Genomic DNA, 17,850 nt, shown 5'->3' on the forward strand with positions numbered 1-17,850 from the left:
AGCCTTCGGAGCGGACTTTTTAATCTTGTTCTTAGACATCATCCTTGCCCCTTTTATTAATATAGTTATGCAATATTAAGTATTTGTCTAAATTCGATTATGGGGCAGTTTACCTTCTTTTTTGTCGAGAGACCTTTTCCTTACGCCGCCATTCCCTTGATGACCCGGAAGTCCACCGAGTATGGGAATTGTATTACCTAACATTGTACCACTGCGAATGTCAATAATGCGAGGGCAGGGCCTAGAGATAATGTAATTTCTTCAATCCAGATCTCTCATGATACGCCAGATACAGAAGTTCCATATTGCTTTTCAACAATTATAATGCACTTCGAGCAAAATCTAAAAGGAAGGTGGGTTAGCAAGAGATGAGGTGATTACATGATCACTGTAATCAATTATGTGGCACTGAAGATCAAATGCTTTGAATAAGTAATTAAGCATGTAATCCCTCAGCTGCTTCCTTTGCAACCGAGTGACCCCACTGCCCTCTTTATCTTCATTGCCTCCCTTCCCCCACCCCCAAAACTCCCACTGCCCCCAGCCAGTGATCTCTTCCACTTTGGAAACCACTGATCTAACCCTTTCCTCCACATCGTCCTCCATTTTTTTTCAACATGTGCATATCTTAGAGTCATTTAAAATATCGCTAATATATCTGCCTCTACCACCATACCTGGTAGTGCATTCCAACCTCTTACTACTCTTTGTGGTTTAAAAAAAAGACCTGTCACATCCTCCCCCCTATATTTTCATCCCGTTACCTTAAAGACATTAGGCATTGTCGCCCTGGTTAAAAAGTGCTGGCTGTTCACTGTTTATACCTCTTATCATCTTATGCACCTCTATCAAGTCTCTTCTTATTCTCTTTTGCTCCAAAGTGTAAAGCCTTAGATCACTCATCCTATCCTCATATGACATACTCTATAATCCAGGCAGCATTCTTTGCACTCACTTGAAAGCCTCCACCTCCTTCCTATAACGAGGCAACCAAAACCGAACACAATATTCCAAGTGTGATCTAACCAGAATTTTATAGAGCTGCAACAATACCTCACTGCTCTTGAACTGAATCCCCCGACTAATAAAGGCCAACACATCACATGCCTTCCTAACAACCCTGTCAATTTGTGTGCAAATTATGAGGAATCTATGGACTCGTACCCCAAGATTCCAGTTCTTCTACACTTTTGAGAATCCTACCATTAACTTTGTATTCTGCCAACAAGTTCGATTGTCCGAAGCTTTTCACTTAACATTTTTCCAGATTGAACTAGATATGCCACTTCTCAGCCCAGTTCTGCATCCTATCAACCTGGGACAAACTTCTACTCTATCCACAACACTACCAACCTTTGTGTCATTTACAAATTTACTAATCCACCCTGTCACTTCCTCATCTAAGTCACTTATAAAAATCGCAAAGAGCAGGGCCCCAAGAGCAGATCCATGCGGAACACACCTAGTTATGGGCCTCCAGGTAGAATGTGCTCTATCTGCTACCACCCACTGCCTTCTGTGAGCAAGCCACGCAGCCAAGTTTCCTGGATCCCATGCTTCCTGACTTTCTGAATGAGCATGCAATGGAGATCCTTGTCAGATACCTTACTAAAATCCAGATTCGCCATGTGTCTACCTTCATCAATTTGTTTTATCACTTCTTGAAAACATCATTCAGGCTCGTAGCTGCGACTCACAAGCCATACAGACTATCTCTAAATAGACTTCTCCAAATGTTCATAAAGCCTGTCCAAATATCCTCTCCAATATTTTGTCCACCACTGACACTCAGTAAGGAATGATTCTGAACTGTTCTGCTGAACATTAGATTATGAGGACACTCAGTCCTCAATTATTGTCATTTAGAAATGCAGGAACATTCTGGGTATGCTGTGTGTGCACCAGAATGTGAGGCGACACTCGTGCGCTGCCCCCAGCACGTGCTCAGCTTGTGTTGGTGTTAACACAACTGATGCTTGTTTTGATATACATCTGATATAGAAATCTGAATCTGAACTAGTACCACCAACCTTGTGCTCATTCCCAGTGTTTGGATTACACATAGCAAAGCTGCAGATGCACTAGCTACAGTCATTGACTTTATCCTACTTAGGGCCAGGATTAACACCATTTCAGGGATGTTATCATCAGTCCCATGATCTTTCATCTGAAAAGTGAGAGTGAGCACATTGACCGAAGATACAACTGGTCTTGGTTACATGCCTCCCACTCTCTGTGGAAAGAGAAATAGTTTAAGTTAAATGACTGTCTGAACTTTTAATCAGTATGTTACTACCACATTTAGCTGTATGCACTACAACAATGAGGGCGCCAAGGGAACAGGGATTGGAATCTTACTCCTGCGTGGAGAGCACAGGAGGGAGAGAATTATGAGGATGAATCTTATTTGATATATAGATGCTAATGTTTTTTTAAATTAACAGAAAATACAATACAAATGAAACGTTAAGTTTGTTTCTCTCTCTTGGGTAACACTGACCTGCTAGAAATTCTAGCATTTTAGACCATAAGACATAGGCGCAGAATTAGACCATTTGGCTGATCGAGTCTGCTCCACATCATGGTTGATTTATTATCCCTCTCAACCCCATTCTACTTCCTTCTCTCCATAACCTTTGACATCCTTACTAATGAAGAACATGTCAATCTCCACTTAAATATACTCAGTGACTTGGTCTCCACAGGATGTGGCAATGAATTCCACAGATTCACTACCCTCTGGATAGTGATTTTTATTTATTACAGATTCTATGGTATTCAGCTTTTATACTAACTCAGCAAAACAAAGCATCATTTGGCACTATAATTATCAATACTTTTAAGTTCAAAAGTTCAAAGTAATAATTATTATCAGAGTACATACTTGGCACCACATTCAACCCTGAGATTCTTTTTCTGCAGGCATACTTAGCAAAGTCATAGAACAGTAACTGTAAACAGAATCAATGGACAACGGACTGTGCAAATGCAGATATAAATAAATAGCAGTAAATAACGAGCATGAAAAAACAAGATAAAAGAGTCCGTAAATAAGTGTAGTTATCTTATTTTGTTCAAGGGCTGGATGGTTGACAGGTAGTAAGTGATCTTGAAGCTGAGGCTCTTGTACCTTCTACCTGATGGCAGCAGCAAGAAAAGAGCATGTCTTCTGAGATAGTGACACCCAGGAATGTGAAGTTTCTGACCCTCTCCACCTCTGATCCTCTGATGATTACTGGGTCATGGACCTCTGGTTTCCCTCTTCTGAAGTGTAAACTCAGTCATTGGTTGTATTGACATTGAGTGAGAGGTGGTTGTTATTACGGCGTTCAGCCAAATTTCCAATCTCCCTCCTGTATGCTGATTCATCATCCATTGTTGATGCTGCCCACAACAGTGGTGTCATCAGCAAACTTGTATATGGTGTTGGAGCTGTACTTACCCATGCAGTCATAGGTGTAAAGCAGGTAGAACAGGGGGCGAGGTACACACCCTGTGGTGCTCCTCTGCTGATTGAGATTGTGGAGGAAATGCTTTTAACATAATTAGCAGTGCTTTTCAGTTGAAGTACCACTATATGTATTGTGATGGCAGTTATAATGTGTTCCACCGTGAATTCAGTGGTAGCAGACATTCCAAGAGCATTTGGCAGAATTTGGTCAAAGCTAAAATTTAACCTTAAATGTAATTGATTGTATATTTTTGCTATGAAACAACAAACCAATTTGCATTTGAGAGCAACATGCTGATTACAATTTAGGTTATCAATCTGAAATTTCAGCAGTTTTCTAGGGTTGCTCAGACCTTTTGAAAACTGCCAGTATTTTCTGTTTTTTTGTGAAACTGGATCAGCATTTTAACTATTCTGCTATCTTCTTTTACTAAAAGGCATACTGAATGATGTAAAATATTGCTTTGCAGGACAAGAGACAATTATAATGATGACTAAGGACTTTGAGCCAGTCACTGAAGTCAAAATTCACCAGGATGAGTTTGGTGAAGGTCAGTGATTTTTAAAAATAAATTTGAATAACACTTTTTTCACTGTCCTTGTATAGACTGTCAGCTATTTGTGAATACTCTTCTAACCTTTAATAAAGAGTGAACCATAACATAGTTCTTTCAGAATAATATAAAACTACTTTGTTTAGAAGATGGTTTCAATCAGCTTGTCCAGAATATATTTATTTTCTATCAGAAACCTACTCTAAATTATAAGATATTCTCACATCATTAACTTGGAGTTGCATGCACACATGATGGTATTACATTATAAATTTTTCTCTATATTCAGTTCCTAATCTCCCTGTTATATACTCTGAGTGGACGAATGTTATTAGGACAATAACAATCAGCAGCCCATGTATCACTACTTAGTGGACCCATCCTCATACCGATTCTTTAGCTCTTCCTCCCTAACCTCATAGATTTCTCTGTGTTATACATACAGTCCCAATTCTTCTTGACCCTAATACTTAAAAACAATTTACCTATTTGTGTTTTCTAAATACCCTTAATTTTAAAGAAATTAATCACATCCTTTAAGTCTGATACTCCGTCAAATCAACTGGAGAACACTTGTACCTTCTTAGTGTTGCCAATATGAACATGATGATCTGAATGGTCATTTTCTTTTCTGTTTCCATGATATTTCAGTGAACTTGTGTCTGGAATTCCCCTGTTCCACTTCTTCATATCTCTTCCACAGTCAAAAACCTCCCAAACATTGTCAAAACTACATGTGGTACTTGGTAATGTCATTCCATACTCTCCCTTCTACAAAATATGCTCCCTGGCACAAAGATGCCAAAAGAAGATAACAGACAGAGTTTTAATTACTTTGCAAATATATTTTACAAAAGGAAGAATAAAGTTATTTACTTGCAGCAAGCTGTTTGTTGTGTTGTACACTTGTCACTTCCTTACTTGCTTTAGGAAAATTCATCACTGTTGGTTGGGGGAGAAAGGAGACCCAATTCCATGGAACTGAAGGTAAAGAAGCAGCTCGTCGTAAGTTAGTGGTGAGTATTATGACAAAGAATTCACCATTGTTTATCCTTCTTCTGTTGCTTGTTCATTGATGATGTTTCAAAGGTACATTTAATATCTGAGAAATGTATACAATATACATCCTGAAATGCTTTTGCTTCACAACCATCCATGAATAACAGAGGAGTGCCCCCAAAGAATGAATGACAGTTAAATGTTAGAACCCCAAAGTCCCTCCCCCCAGCTCCCCTCCCTCCTGCGCATAAGCGGCAGCAAGCAACAATCCTCCCCCCCCCCCCCCACCAGCAAAAAAAGCATTGGCACCCACCACTGAGCACTCAAGCGTGGGCAAAGCAACAGCAAGGACACAGACTTGCAGTACTCCAAAGACTGCTTGTTCACTCGGTGTTCGACATACCACAGGCTCTCTCTCTCCCTAATAAGAGAGAAAGAAATGTCTCCATTTCACAGCGAGAGGGGGGACATAACAAACAACTGGCTGGTTTACAATGTTTAAAGTCCGTTGCATCGCTTTTTCTGAGTTTTGTGCCCAAAGATCTCGGGTCTCCGGGCACACAGCCTTAGTCTTTCATCTCCCACGACACACCGATCTACCTGGGCACCGACCTTCAATCCACCTGTCTCCAGAGCCACGACATCTCGGCCCTCCGAAGGCGAGCTGAGCTCTTAGGCCGTGCCCTTAGCATGCCAAATAACGGCCATTCGTGAAACCCTGAGAGCGGATCCCATTCCTGTAAGAAACTGTAGTCAGCATGTAACACCAAGGCATGGTCTTCAAAAGAACACTGAAAGGGAAAAATGGAGATATTAAAGATTGAAGTACACCTGTTTCCGAAGATGCAAGCAAAAGAGTCGTCGTCAGGCGCCATTAATCCTCCTAAGCTCCTCAGGATGTGAGCTATTTCTTTTACATTGTCTAGATCTAAATTGGTTTCACTGTATGGACAAGTTCTGAAGGGAATCTAATTTTGGTCTTTGAGTCAGATTGATTCCAAATATTAGCCATTTTCCTATGCCCCTTAAATTGGCCTAATAAAATCTTTTAATCTTCTATATAAAATCAACAATAGATCTACTCTCAAGTACCTTCTATGAAACAAGTTCTAAACTTTTAATTACTAATTGCACTCACTTTTAAACTGGAACCATTATTGTATTGTACTCTACTTGCTGCATTTTCCATTTTAACTGAAACAAATATCAAGGCTGGGAGATGTAGAGATTTGCATATGATTTAGTAATTCAGAATGTAAAGCAGTTTTCATTCCTTGGCTTTTGTCCAGAATTCTGCTGTGTAAATGCCATAGTTCAACATGGGCAAGTGGTGGTGGTGGCGGTGGTGTGTGTGTGTGTGTGTTTAGTTATGTTCCCATGTCACAGGCGCTGTAAATATTGGCGTGAATTCAGTATGTTGAGTTTTTTGAGTTGCATAAATTGCAGGTAGAGATCTACAGTGATGATTTAAAGATTTGGGTTAAAATTACAGTGAAACTCTGGTGGTTTTGGAAAGGAACCATTGAGCACACCTACATGGAACACTGCCACAAGAAAGTAGCATCCATCATCAAGGTCCTCCACCATCTGGGCCATGCTGTCTTCTGTCATTGGGAAGGAGACTGAGGAGCTTTAGGTCCCATAACACCAAGTTCAGGAACAGCTATTACCCTTCAACCCTTCTGAATCAGGGTGAATAACTTCAGTCAGCTCAAATAACTTCTCTCACCTCAACACCAAACTTATCACTGAACACAACCAATAGGCTCACTTTTCAAAGACTCTACAGCCCTTGTTCTCAGTATGATTTATACAATTTATTTATTTATGATTTAGGTTTTATTTTTGTATTTGCACTGTTTGTCTTTTACATATTGGTTGCTTGTCAGTTTTTGTGTGTATTTTTTCATTGATTCTATTGTGTTTTCTTTGTTCTACTGTAAATGTCTGCAAGAAAATGAATCTCAGGGTAGTATATGGTGACATAATAAATTTACTTTGAACCTTGAGGTGGATATGGAGAAGCATACACTTGTGATGTCCAAATTGGGATCTAAAGCTGAATTCAGGAGAGACTTCATTTAGAAAGTGGGAATATTGTGGCACTTGCTGCACCTGAAGTGATACCTTTTCTGGAGCAGCTAAATTAGTAAATGAGGGAGAAAGGAATAGGACAATATTAAAATCAAGAAGCTTGGTGTTTCACTGGCATTTTTCATGATGTCTCAGTTCACTTTACTGCTGATTAAATGCAAGAGCAATGATATACAGATTTGCTTGGATGAAGTAGAAGAAAAGTGGCTTAACACTGCCACAAATCATTGGGCTAAATGGTCTTTTTCTTTGTAATACATGATATGTAAGGTAATCCTTCCATTTTTAAGAGCCATGTTTGAATCCAGTGAAACTTAGTTTTTACATCTTATGTGAAATAAACTGAGAATGTGTTTGAGAGCTTAACTTAGCAATTACTCAAAAAGGATCAAAACTTTTTAGGATGAAAGTTAATTCAATATCATTTAGTTGCTTTTGACAATACAGTGGATCCCGTTTAATTGGGCCACTGGTTAATTAGGGCAGCCGTTTATTTGGGACAACTGTTAAACAAGAATAATTGAGAAAATAGCTGGGATTCCCTTCATTTATTTGGACACTATGCCACTTAATTGGGACAGGAGACTGTTGCTGAACAGTTTGTAACTAGTGTCAGTAATGTACAGTTGTGTGGCCATTAGATATTATGCCATGCTTAGAGCAAGCAGATTTTAAATAGCATCAATTGCATGTGTTTGAAGTGAAAATGAAATAATTTCACTACTGCAACAAGTTAGGAACCATGAAAAATTGATAACCGTCTTGAATGATACAATGAAAATGAAGATTTGGAGGACATAATCATTGAAAACATTGTATGAAGGCAGTCCATTATCTGCACTAGGTGTCTGCGCTTATTTTGTTCATTTAGAGTCAATCAAAAGAACACGACAGGGTACACTGAATGAATTCTTCCATTGATAACTATTAGCAGCTGCTTAAATGGGCCAAAATGTACTAATCCCGATGTGTCCCAACTAAACTGAATCCATTGTATAAGTAGCAAAGCTGACTGGACAGCTCTTCAGTCGGTAGACATGCCAATGTTATTGACCCAATCTGAGTTCTGCGGGACACAAATTCCTAACCATGTTGAGAAACTACTGAACTCCTTGTCTGTGTTCCCATTTTACTAATTTAATTCTGTACCCCTTAATATTTCACCTTTTTCCTGTATTCTGCCTTGTCAAAATATTTCTGAATATTCTATCAACTAAATTTGGCCTATCAATACCAACGGATCTGCCAACTTCGTTACAAACCATCATCTTTTCTGAAGGAACCTCTTCATATGATGCTGTTCAACTAATCTGCTCATTTTTATTAAAATATAAGGATCAAATGTTTTCCCCACCACAGATATTTTACAGTAGATAGCTAGAGCCTGAGGAGCATTAATGTATAGAGTGATTTTGGAGTGCAAGTCCATAGCTCCCTGAAAGCGGCAACACAAACAGAGTGGTAAAGAAGCTGTAGAGCATGCTTGCCTTCATTGGCCAGTGCAGTGTGCATAAAAATCAGAATATCTATGCGGCTCTTTGTTAGGCCACATTTGGTGCAGAGTGTTTAGTTCTGGTCATCACATTATAGGAAGAATGTTGAGATTTTGGCGTTATTGGAAGGTGCAGGAGAGGTTCACCTGGATATTGCCTGGATTAGAGAACATTAGCCATAAGGAGAGATTCAGCAAACTTGGATTGTTTCTCTGGGGCATCGACTACTGAGAGAAGATTTGACATTTGAATATAAAATGATGAGACTTAAAGATTGGATAGATATTCCTTGTCTTTTTTCCCCAGAGTGGAAATAGCAAAATCTAGAGAGTGCAGGTTTAAGATGAGAGGGTGAAAATGTAAATGAGATTTGTGAAGCACTTACTTTATACTTTATTGTCGCCAAACAATTGATACTAGAACGTACAATCATCACAGCGATATTTGATTTTGCGCTTCACGTTCCCTGGAGTACAAATCGATAGTAAATATTAAAAATTTAAATTATACATCATAAATAGAAAATAGAAAAGAGAAAGTAAGGTAGTGCAAAAAAAAAAAAGAACCAAGAGGCAGGTCCGGATATTTGGACAGTACAGCCCAGATCCGGGTTAGGATCCGTTCGGCAGTCTTATCACAGTTGGAAAGAAGCTGTTCCTAAATCTGGCTGTATGAGTCTTCAAGCTCCTGAGCCTTCTCCCGGAGGGAAGAGGGAGGAAAAGTGTGTTGGCTGGGTGGGTCGTGTCCTTGATTATCCTGGCAGCACTGCAGTGATCAAAAGGAGGAAAATGCAGCCAGGTTGCCTGATCTAACACATTTCTTAATTGGTACGATAGGAAGTTGAGCCAGCCCTTCCATGGGATGATCATAAGTTCCGTGTGACTTGGCGAGGTGATGGACAGCTGTTTGCAGTGAGTGCCATTTGTCCATTGACAGGTATGTATCTGATATCTACTTTAATAGATAAATATTTTTCTAAAGGCTAGTTTTACCTATATTTTTATGGCTAAAAATCAATTTTGCACGCTATTACGGTTTAGCACTTGGATATATCTCTTTCTGTTACTTGTTTATGGAGCAGTAATTAATGCTACTGTTTATCAGTTCCATCATTCAGTCTTGACCTCAGGTGCTGTTTGTGTTGCGATTACAAATTGTTCCAGTGACAATTTGTGCCAGCTCTGATTTTGTTCTCTGGCCCGAAGACAGACGATCAGCCACTTAATTTACCTCTTAGTGTAGGTAAGTGGCAACAAAATCAAAGGAGTGAAAGGCAGGGATTTATTGATGGACGTATGAGAGGGAAGTGAAGGTAGGAGAATCGACTGATGGGATTTCTCTATTGAGAACTTCCATAAATCCAATAGACCTGATAGCCTTCTTTATAATAATAATGTTTATTTTCTACAGTAGATGAGCTATTTTCCAGGGATTTTGTGAGATTCAGGATCAACTCTGAGGTAGATTATTTTAATCAATTCATGGTATGTAGACAGTGTTGGCATGCAGTATAATTACCTATCCCCAGTTGTCCTTGAGAAGGTAATGGCGTGTCACCACCTTGAACTTGTGTGGTGAAGGAGGCCCCACTGTGCCCTTAGATGGAGTTCCAGGATTTAGATGAAACATGAATAAAATGGCAGTGTATTTCCAAGTCAGCAAGATGTACTGTAATGCTGATTGGAGTGTGGTGGTGTTAATATGCTGTTGCTGCTCTTGTCCTGTGTGGCAGAGGTTATAGGTTTGGAGGTGAATTGAAGAAACTTTAAGAAGTTCCTATGGTGTATATTTACAAATGGTTTAAGAGTGTTGGAAAAAGGAACAACTAGTTAAGGTGATAATTGGACAACTAATGAATCGGATTCATTTACTGAAAGGGGCAGTGACTGCAGGTAGAGTTCCCTGGGGGGCCTTAAAGTGGGTGTGTTTCGATCAAAATCCCTTTCATGGGAAACTGAATTATTACATTAATGAGCCGGTCCATGGCAATGAACTGGAATATCCAGAACATCAGGAATCCTGTTATCATGCAGTATTCCATTGTAGACCTTCCTACAGTGCTGAAAGAATTCATCTGTAAATAATGAAACTGACACCCACGTGGATATCTGGCTAGTGTAATCTAAACATTTGACAGATACTCCCACATGTATTGCTATTGTGCATCTGAAATAAAACCATCATGCAGTGCGATGTAATGCCATGTTGTGACAGTGTGCATACATTTAACAGAGACTTTCACAGGTGAGAAACTTCTGATAACTGCTATTCATTTAGTGTGGTCTCAAACCTTCAATGGGGGCACACTTTTGCCTATCCTGCCTTTGATGAATTGGATGCAAGAATGTGCAATTGATGTTGGAAGTTTGGAATAAAATCGACGCAGTGTAGCAGATGTGTTGATCCAAACACTGATGCAGGAAGGTGGGCAATGCCTTTCATAATTTGCTGACTGGTCTGACTTACTGATGGATGCTAGAGTGTTCAGTCTATTACTGACGGCTGGAATTTTGCTCCTTGCAGATCTAGATTATTCAATACAAACTATATTGAATGCAATGCTCTTTAATTCAGCTGTGAGCTAATTTGTTTAAACACTTCTTCACCCACTAGAGAATGGGTAAAGGTAGTGCAAAGGCAAACAGTTCAAGCTACCACCACACAACTCCAGAAATGCTTTGTTTGATCCTGTCCTTGCATGCTGTCGGTGTGAAGCTTGCACTTTCTTCCTGTTAGCACATGGTGATCCAGTTTCCAACCACAGACATACTGGTAGGTTAAGTGGCTTCTATAAATAAGTGTATGTGGATGATAGGAGAAGCTGAAGTTGAAGGCCGTGAGCAAGTAGTGTACTGTGAAATAAGTGAGGGAATAGGATTGATGGGAATACCCTGCGAGCCAAGATGTACTCATTGGGTTAAATGTTACAAGAAATGTGTACCTTAGCCAACCCATGTTAAAGCATTTTGAAAATGGGAGAGGACAGATTCAGTAATGGCTAAGTGGAAAGCTTGCAGTAAGCAATTTAAATTGATTAACATGATTGATTTCTTTGGTTGAATTATTCTCTGGTCTTGGCAATTTAGTTGCAAATGTTTTGTCACCACGTGAGGAGACAATCATCGATGTGTTGTTGATTGTGGTGTGTCCTCTGAATACTTGGCCTTTATTGAACATCATTTTGGAAATTCATTTGTGATGTGGGAAGGAAATCTCGTCGCTGATTGCTTGTGTGGCAAACTTCATGCTTTGTGGTCTGGAATTTGGCCTGCAACATCATAAATAGGATCAAGGTCAACATATTTGTTTACAGAATTGTTCATGGAAAACTACGCTTCTAGGAATTCCATTGCGTGTTGTGTGTTCACTTGCACCATGACGTTCATTGATGCCCAGCAAATTTGTGCCCCCCTCAATCTTCATGGGGAGAGACTAGAGAGTTGGTCATGGTGCCGCTTTACAGCCAGTTGATGTTCATGGATCCTTGTGGATAGTTTTCTTCCATTTGGCTGTTGTAATATTTGCTGCTGTCCCTGCTTTGGATTTTGTACACCACAAGGATTCACAGGATACACCACAGTCAACAGCATACTGATAATGTCTCCTCGCATAGTGACAAAACGTTTGCAAGTAAATTGCCAAGATTGGAGAACAACTCAACCCAACCATCAACCACCTGAGCTACACATCTTCCAAATTGTTTCCATGATTGACTCTGTGTAAACAGGGCATTTTCCTCAAACAACATTTAACATTTGAAAGTGGTTTCTATAACAGAGTAGCTAATAATTTGCACTGTGCAATTCAGTGCACTTGTTTAGTAGTCATTACCCCCAAATTTCATAGAGTCACTTTGTAGAAGTAATTGTGGTGAAACTGAACAAACTTGTTTATGCTGTTTTTATAAGGAGATAGGGGAAAATTAATTTTAAATGAACCTATTTAAGCTTTTATTATGCTGTGTTTCGCTCTGAAACTCAGTGCCTAAAACTATAAGGGATGAAGATTCATTGATACTTTTAAAAGCCAGATGAAAACCTATTTATTTAATCTGGCTTTTAACTAAATCCTATTGTCTTTTATTTTCATGATTGTTCTTTATCCTATTGAAAAGCACTTTGAACTACATCATTTGCATGAAACATACTCTATAAATACTTCATTAATATTATTAGTCCATTGTCCTTCTGAATGCTGACAGCAAAGCTATTTTGCATGGGACATCTTTCATCTTTTAATAATTTTGTCACCCATTGGTCTTGGTATTTTTGGAATTTAAACATAGTTTTGTCCAATTTAAACTATAATTCATTACACAGGAGCAGCACATGAAGGCACTGGAGGAACTCTGGGTCAGGCAGTACCTATTGAGAGAAATGAACAGTCAATGTTTTGGATTGAGATCCTTCATCAGGACTGCTTTGACAAGGATTCCCCAACCACCACTAAGCAGTATTAATGAAGGTCTTAACCCAAATCATCATCTTTCCATTTTGCTTTATAGATCATGTCTCACCTGCTGAGTTCCTCCAGTTCCTTTATGTGTTGCTGCAGTTTTTCAGTATCTGTAGTCTCTTATGTCTCCATCCTTTACACAGGATCTAGAAAGCTGAGGATATGGAATAGAGAATGTGTGCTCCAATCAACCAGTGAACTTGTTAATGGTCTTGAGTCTGCCCTGTGCTGGAAGTGAGTAATATAAATTAAATCATATCCTTCTGTGTTCTTTGGAAATTTGCATAGTAGTTGAGAGGGTAACTTACCATCAAAATTGACATTTTAGAGGAGGTTTTTCTCTTTTCATATGGTGCTGCTGGTTTTAAATTGACAAGCATATTATCAATGTTCACAATTGTATGTGTGCTTTAAGAGGTACTGTATATATTTCCATATTTTTACTTCTGTCGTCATTTGGTGTCATTAACTATTATCCTTGATTTGGAAATGTTTTGGTAACAGGCAGATAGAGAATGTGCAAAATAAAATCTTGAGTCATTTGACTTCCCTTTTTCTTCTCTTCTCCTTCTCTTCTCCCATTCACCATCATCCTAAAATCTGGTTAAACATGCATACTCACCTGATACTTTATTGTCAACTACGGTTCAAGTAATATGGTGGCCCCATGTGTAACATTAATTATATCCAACTGTAATTTTGTAAGTGAAAAGCAGTTGAATGTTAAGTTGAAGCTAAATTTTATTTGCTGAAACTTGATTTCTCAAAGAGCTTAGAAAAGATTATCTCAATGAAATATTAAAGAGAGTTGCAATTTGAAGGGCCTGTGAATTAAAATAACCATCAGGGATTATTCATTTCAAATCTTCCAATTTTATAATTCAAATTGGTTGTAATGATAAAAACTTAACCACAAAAATCAAGGCCAGTGCTTCGAGTTTAGCCCAGAGGAAATTCTGCTTTGTCAGTTGAGCTTATGTATGAGATGTTTTCTTCATTCTGATGTAGAAAATAACATTACTACTGTTTTTGGAAAAATAGTTCTCCCCATTATGCTGATCAATAGTTAGTCCTCAACCAACATCATTAAAGCAAGTAATCTGATCATTATCCCTTCATAGTTTATGAGACCATGATATAGTGAAACTTAGAAGTGCCTATTTCCTAGTTATAAAAATATTTTTTTTTAGTGGTAAAGCACTTACCGTGCTGGGGTTAAGAAAAGTAGCACATGAGGAGAGCAACTAGCCTTTTGCAAAGATAGCCTTACAATTAAGTCAAGTCAAATCAAGTTTATTGTTACGTGCATGAGTACAAAGAGGTATAGTACTTCATTGTACATATGCACATGACAGTAACTTTGATTTGGTTGTTAATCAAAATCAAGAAAATGAAAAATTGTTAAAGTGAAAATATTGCTTGCGCAGCATCACAGGTACCTAGGTTAAGGCAACACAGCATTTAACACACCATTCAGCCATTTGGATTCATACCAAGTCCAAAGAGAGTAATCTGATCAATCCCATTCCTCCCTGTTCATTATTCTGTAATTCTGCAACTTGTTCTTTCTCGTGCATGCCAGTCAACTCCTCTTTGACTCTATTTTGCCATTAGAGTTAATGTACTATAATGAACCAACCAGCAAATCTTTAGTATGTGGGAAGAAACTAGAACACTCTTGAAGAGATTCACATTGTCACAGAGAAAATCTGCAAATTCATACAGACCTGAGGTCAGGATTGCACCTGGGTCCCTGCAGCTGTAGGGTAGCAGTACCAGCTGTGTTACCACCGTACCAACCCTCAAGATTGTTTCATGTCTTTTTCAGCACACAAGGATAAAGAAAAACAAAGTAATTGTTACTCAAGATCTGATGCAGCACACAAAAAACAAATAATAGTAAGAAAAACACAATAATGAGAAAAAGATTAATACATAAGATAGCTTAGATACCTAGATTGATTGTGTTACATAAAGTGACACTAGGTGCAGGAGTGTCTCTTCATAAAGTGACTCTGCCAGGAAACGATAAAGTAGTTGTGGTGGGGTGGGTTAGTGGGTAGAAGTGTTAATCAACCTTACTGTTTGGGGAAAGTAACCGTTTTTGAGTCTGTTGGCCCTGGTAGTCTCCTCCCTGATAGGGGTGGGATAGACCGTCCATGAACAAAGTGAGTGGGATCCTTCATTATATTGCTGGCCTATTTCTGATACCTTTCTGTACATATGTCCTTGGTAACGGGTAGGCTGATAATGGTGATGTGTTGGGCAGTTTTGGCTACCCTTTGATAAAACCTTCCTATCCGCCACATTGCAGTTTCCATACCATGCAGTGATGCAGCATGTTAGGATGCTTGCTACTGCGCATCTGTAGAAGGCCATGAGTATTGATTTGCATAGTCTCGCTCTCTTCAGCCTCCTTAGAAAGTGGAGGCATTGATGAGCTTTCTTTGGATTGAGTAAGATGTCTTCTGGGACCGTGAGAGGATTGCAAGGTGTGCACTCCTGTGGAGTTTTAATAAATTGACTGCAACCTACTTCTAGCCACAGTGACTCCAGAGCACTGCACCATCATTGTACTTCGCAATGCTTTTGTTATTAAATTTCTTCAGTTTTGAAGTGAAATATGTATGCTACTGTTGAATTACATACAAAGTTTTGCCATTCTCACTTAAACAGGTATGACTCTGGCTGACCAGTGGCAGTCGGATGCTTCTGGTGTGGTATTATAAACATTAGTTTCTTGTCGTCATTTAGCTGTTGACCCGAATCACATAGGTTTTGTACTTGACGCTGCACCATAATAACATAGTTTAGATTGTTTATTCATACTATAAATAGAAATGAATTTTGACTATGTGTAATATGCCCTTTTTATGGTTATGACATTAAAACAGAATATGTGAGGTACCATTGTAATCTTTTTTGCATTACACTTCTTCCCTAGACCATCCGGCAGTTTAATTGCATCTACACAGCGAAAGCCTAATAAACATAATGTTGTATTCTTCGAACAGAATGGTTTACTGCATGGGGAATTTTCACTTCCTTTTGACAAAGACCAAGTTAAGGCAAGTACAAGATGGTATTTCATTCTCTTCCCACCAACCCCCACTTCTGCTTCCATTTACAAGACCACATTCTTGTTCTTTATATTTGACCCCTGACAGCATGAGTGAAGCGAAAGCTGTATTTGCCTGCATTGTGAGAATGAGTACTATTAAGTGAATACTATTCAATGTTTCATTCTTTAATCCAGAGACACTAATCCCATTGTTTACTTATTCAGGTTAGCTAATTAACTATAAAATGCTTGTTGATATCACTACACCATTTAATATGCAGGAGGCAACCAGGACTTGCAGCAAACAGAATCTTATTTATACAATGGACCACAACAAATAGAGTGTGGGGTCTAACTTCTTTAACAAAAAAGTCTCCACAAGTTATAGCAAATATAACTAGTCAGAACTATAGCAGCATTTACTACTAAGAGTAGTGTTTCTTTATCAAAATGAGTGGTGAACAATTAAATTGATCCACATAAAATAAATCCCTGCAATTTACAGCAGTGAAGTCATGCAGATAATTGACTGGAGAATTATCCAATAATCTCTGCTCTGGACAAGAACTGAACATGCAGCTAACCAAGCGTAGGTAACAACTGAACATGCCACTACACAGTGGAATTGTACACAGCCCCATGCCTGTGTTTTGATCTGCTTTGAATTCAGAGCACTTCAGATACCCTGTATGATTTATAACATTCAAAGATTTGAGACACCAAATCGTCAATGGTTAATTAATTCACAAGCCTGTTTGAACAAATTTCAAATTATTGTTCTGTTTGATACATTATTTGTGATATTTTTTAAAGTTCTTTGAGAAAAAAGGATTTTGAAAATAAAATATAGTTTTTCACATGAGCGATACAGTGCTAAGGGATTAGATGGGCAGAATTTAAGTGTTTTCTCTGAAAAAGTTTTCTCAAGCAATGCACTGTGTAGATTGTCCTACTAGAAAGGAAGTCATGCCTAACCTTTTCTTGGGAAAAATGAGGCTGGGAAGTGACTGAAGTGTCGGTCAGGGAGCACTTTGGGACCAGTGACCACAATTTGATAATTTTGAAATAGTAGTAGAAAAATTAGGATAGGTCCAAGTTAAAATTTGAAATTGGGTAAGGCTAATTTTTATGGCATTAAGAGGAACTTGCAAAGGTTGATTGGCAGAAGAGGGTTTTCAGTGGTGAGATAAGAAGCTATTAGGTGTAACGTGTTCCTGTTTGTGTGAAGGGCAAGATTAGAAAGAATTGGGAAACCCTGCCTGCTGAGGAATTTTGAGGCTCTGGTATAGGCAGCTGGGATAAAGCAAATCCCTTAAGTGAAAGGGACATAGTACACTTAAGAAGGAAATCAGGGGGGTGAAAAGTGGACTTGAGATATATCCTGGGTAGACAAGCTACAGCAGAATCTTAATAGAGACTATCCAGTTGGTTAATGATTTGTTCAAGATTTTTAGAACATCTAGACAGATCTAAGGAAGCAAACTTAATAATCATTAAATATACGCCAGTTAACTAATCTGTAATGAGTATAAAGCAGTCCTGTTCATGTCTAGAACTGGAAAAAGTAAGGTTGTTTTTGATCTATATAGAACTATAGTTAGGCAACAAATTGTTCTGTGCACAATTCGCATTTCCACATTGTAAGGGGGATTTTAGCAGCCCTGGAAAACATACAAAAAGATTTGTAAGATTCTTGCAGAATTATCAGGGGAGACTGGAGCAAATTGAGCTCTTTTCTCTCGA

The 17,850-nt window shown here is 38.6% G+C and overlaps 1 protein-coding gene across 6 annotated transcripts in view; it reads left to right on the top strand.

Moving 5' to 3' along the window:
* The window catches only part of elp1 (elongator acetyltransferase complex subunit 1), a 97,240-nt gene that overhangs the window by 24,375 nt on the left and 55,015 nt on the right, over positions 1-17,850 (top strand). For all 6 annotated transcript variants that reach the window (XM_072258123.1, XM_072258122.1, XM_072258127.1 and 3 more), the window contains 5 exons: positions 3,922-4,002; positions 4,936-5,021; positions 9,428-9,527; positions 13,190-13,280; positions 15,991-16,114. In XM_072258123.1, the coding sequence (XP_072114224.1) occupies positions 3,922-4,002; positions 4,936-5,021; positions 9,428-9,527; positions 13,190-13,280; positions 15,991-16,114 (482 nt within the window). The remainder of the gene's footprint in view (positions 1-3,921; positions 4,003-4,935; positions 5,022-9,427; positions 9,528-13,189; positions 13,281-15,990; positions 16,115-17,850) is intronic.

This window comes from Mobula birostris, chromosome 5 (genome assembly GCF_030028105.1).
Source record: "Mobula birostris isolate sMobBir1 chromosome 5, sMobBir1.hap1, whole genome shotgun sequence".
Lineage (NCBI taxonomy): Eukaryota > Metazoa > Chordata > Chondrichthyes > Myliobatiformes > Myliobatidae > Mobula > Mobula birostris.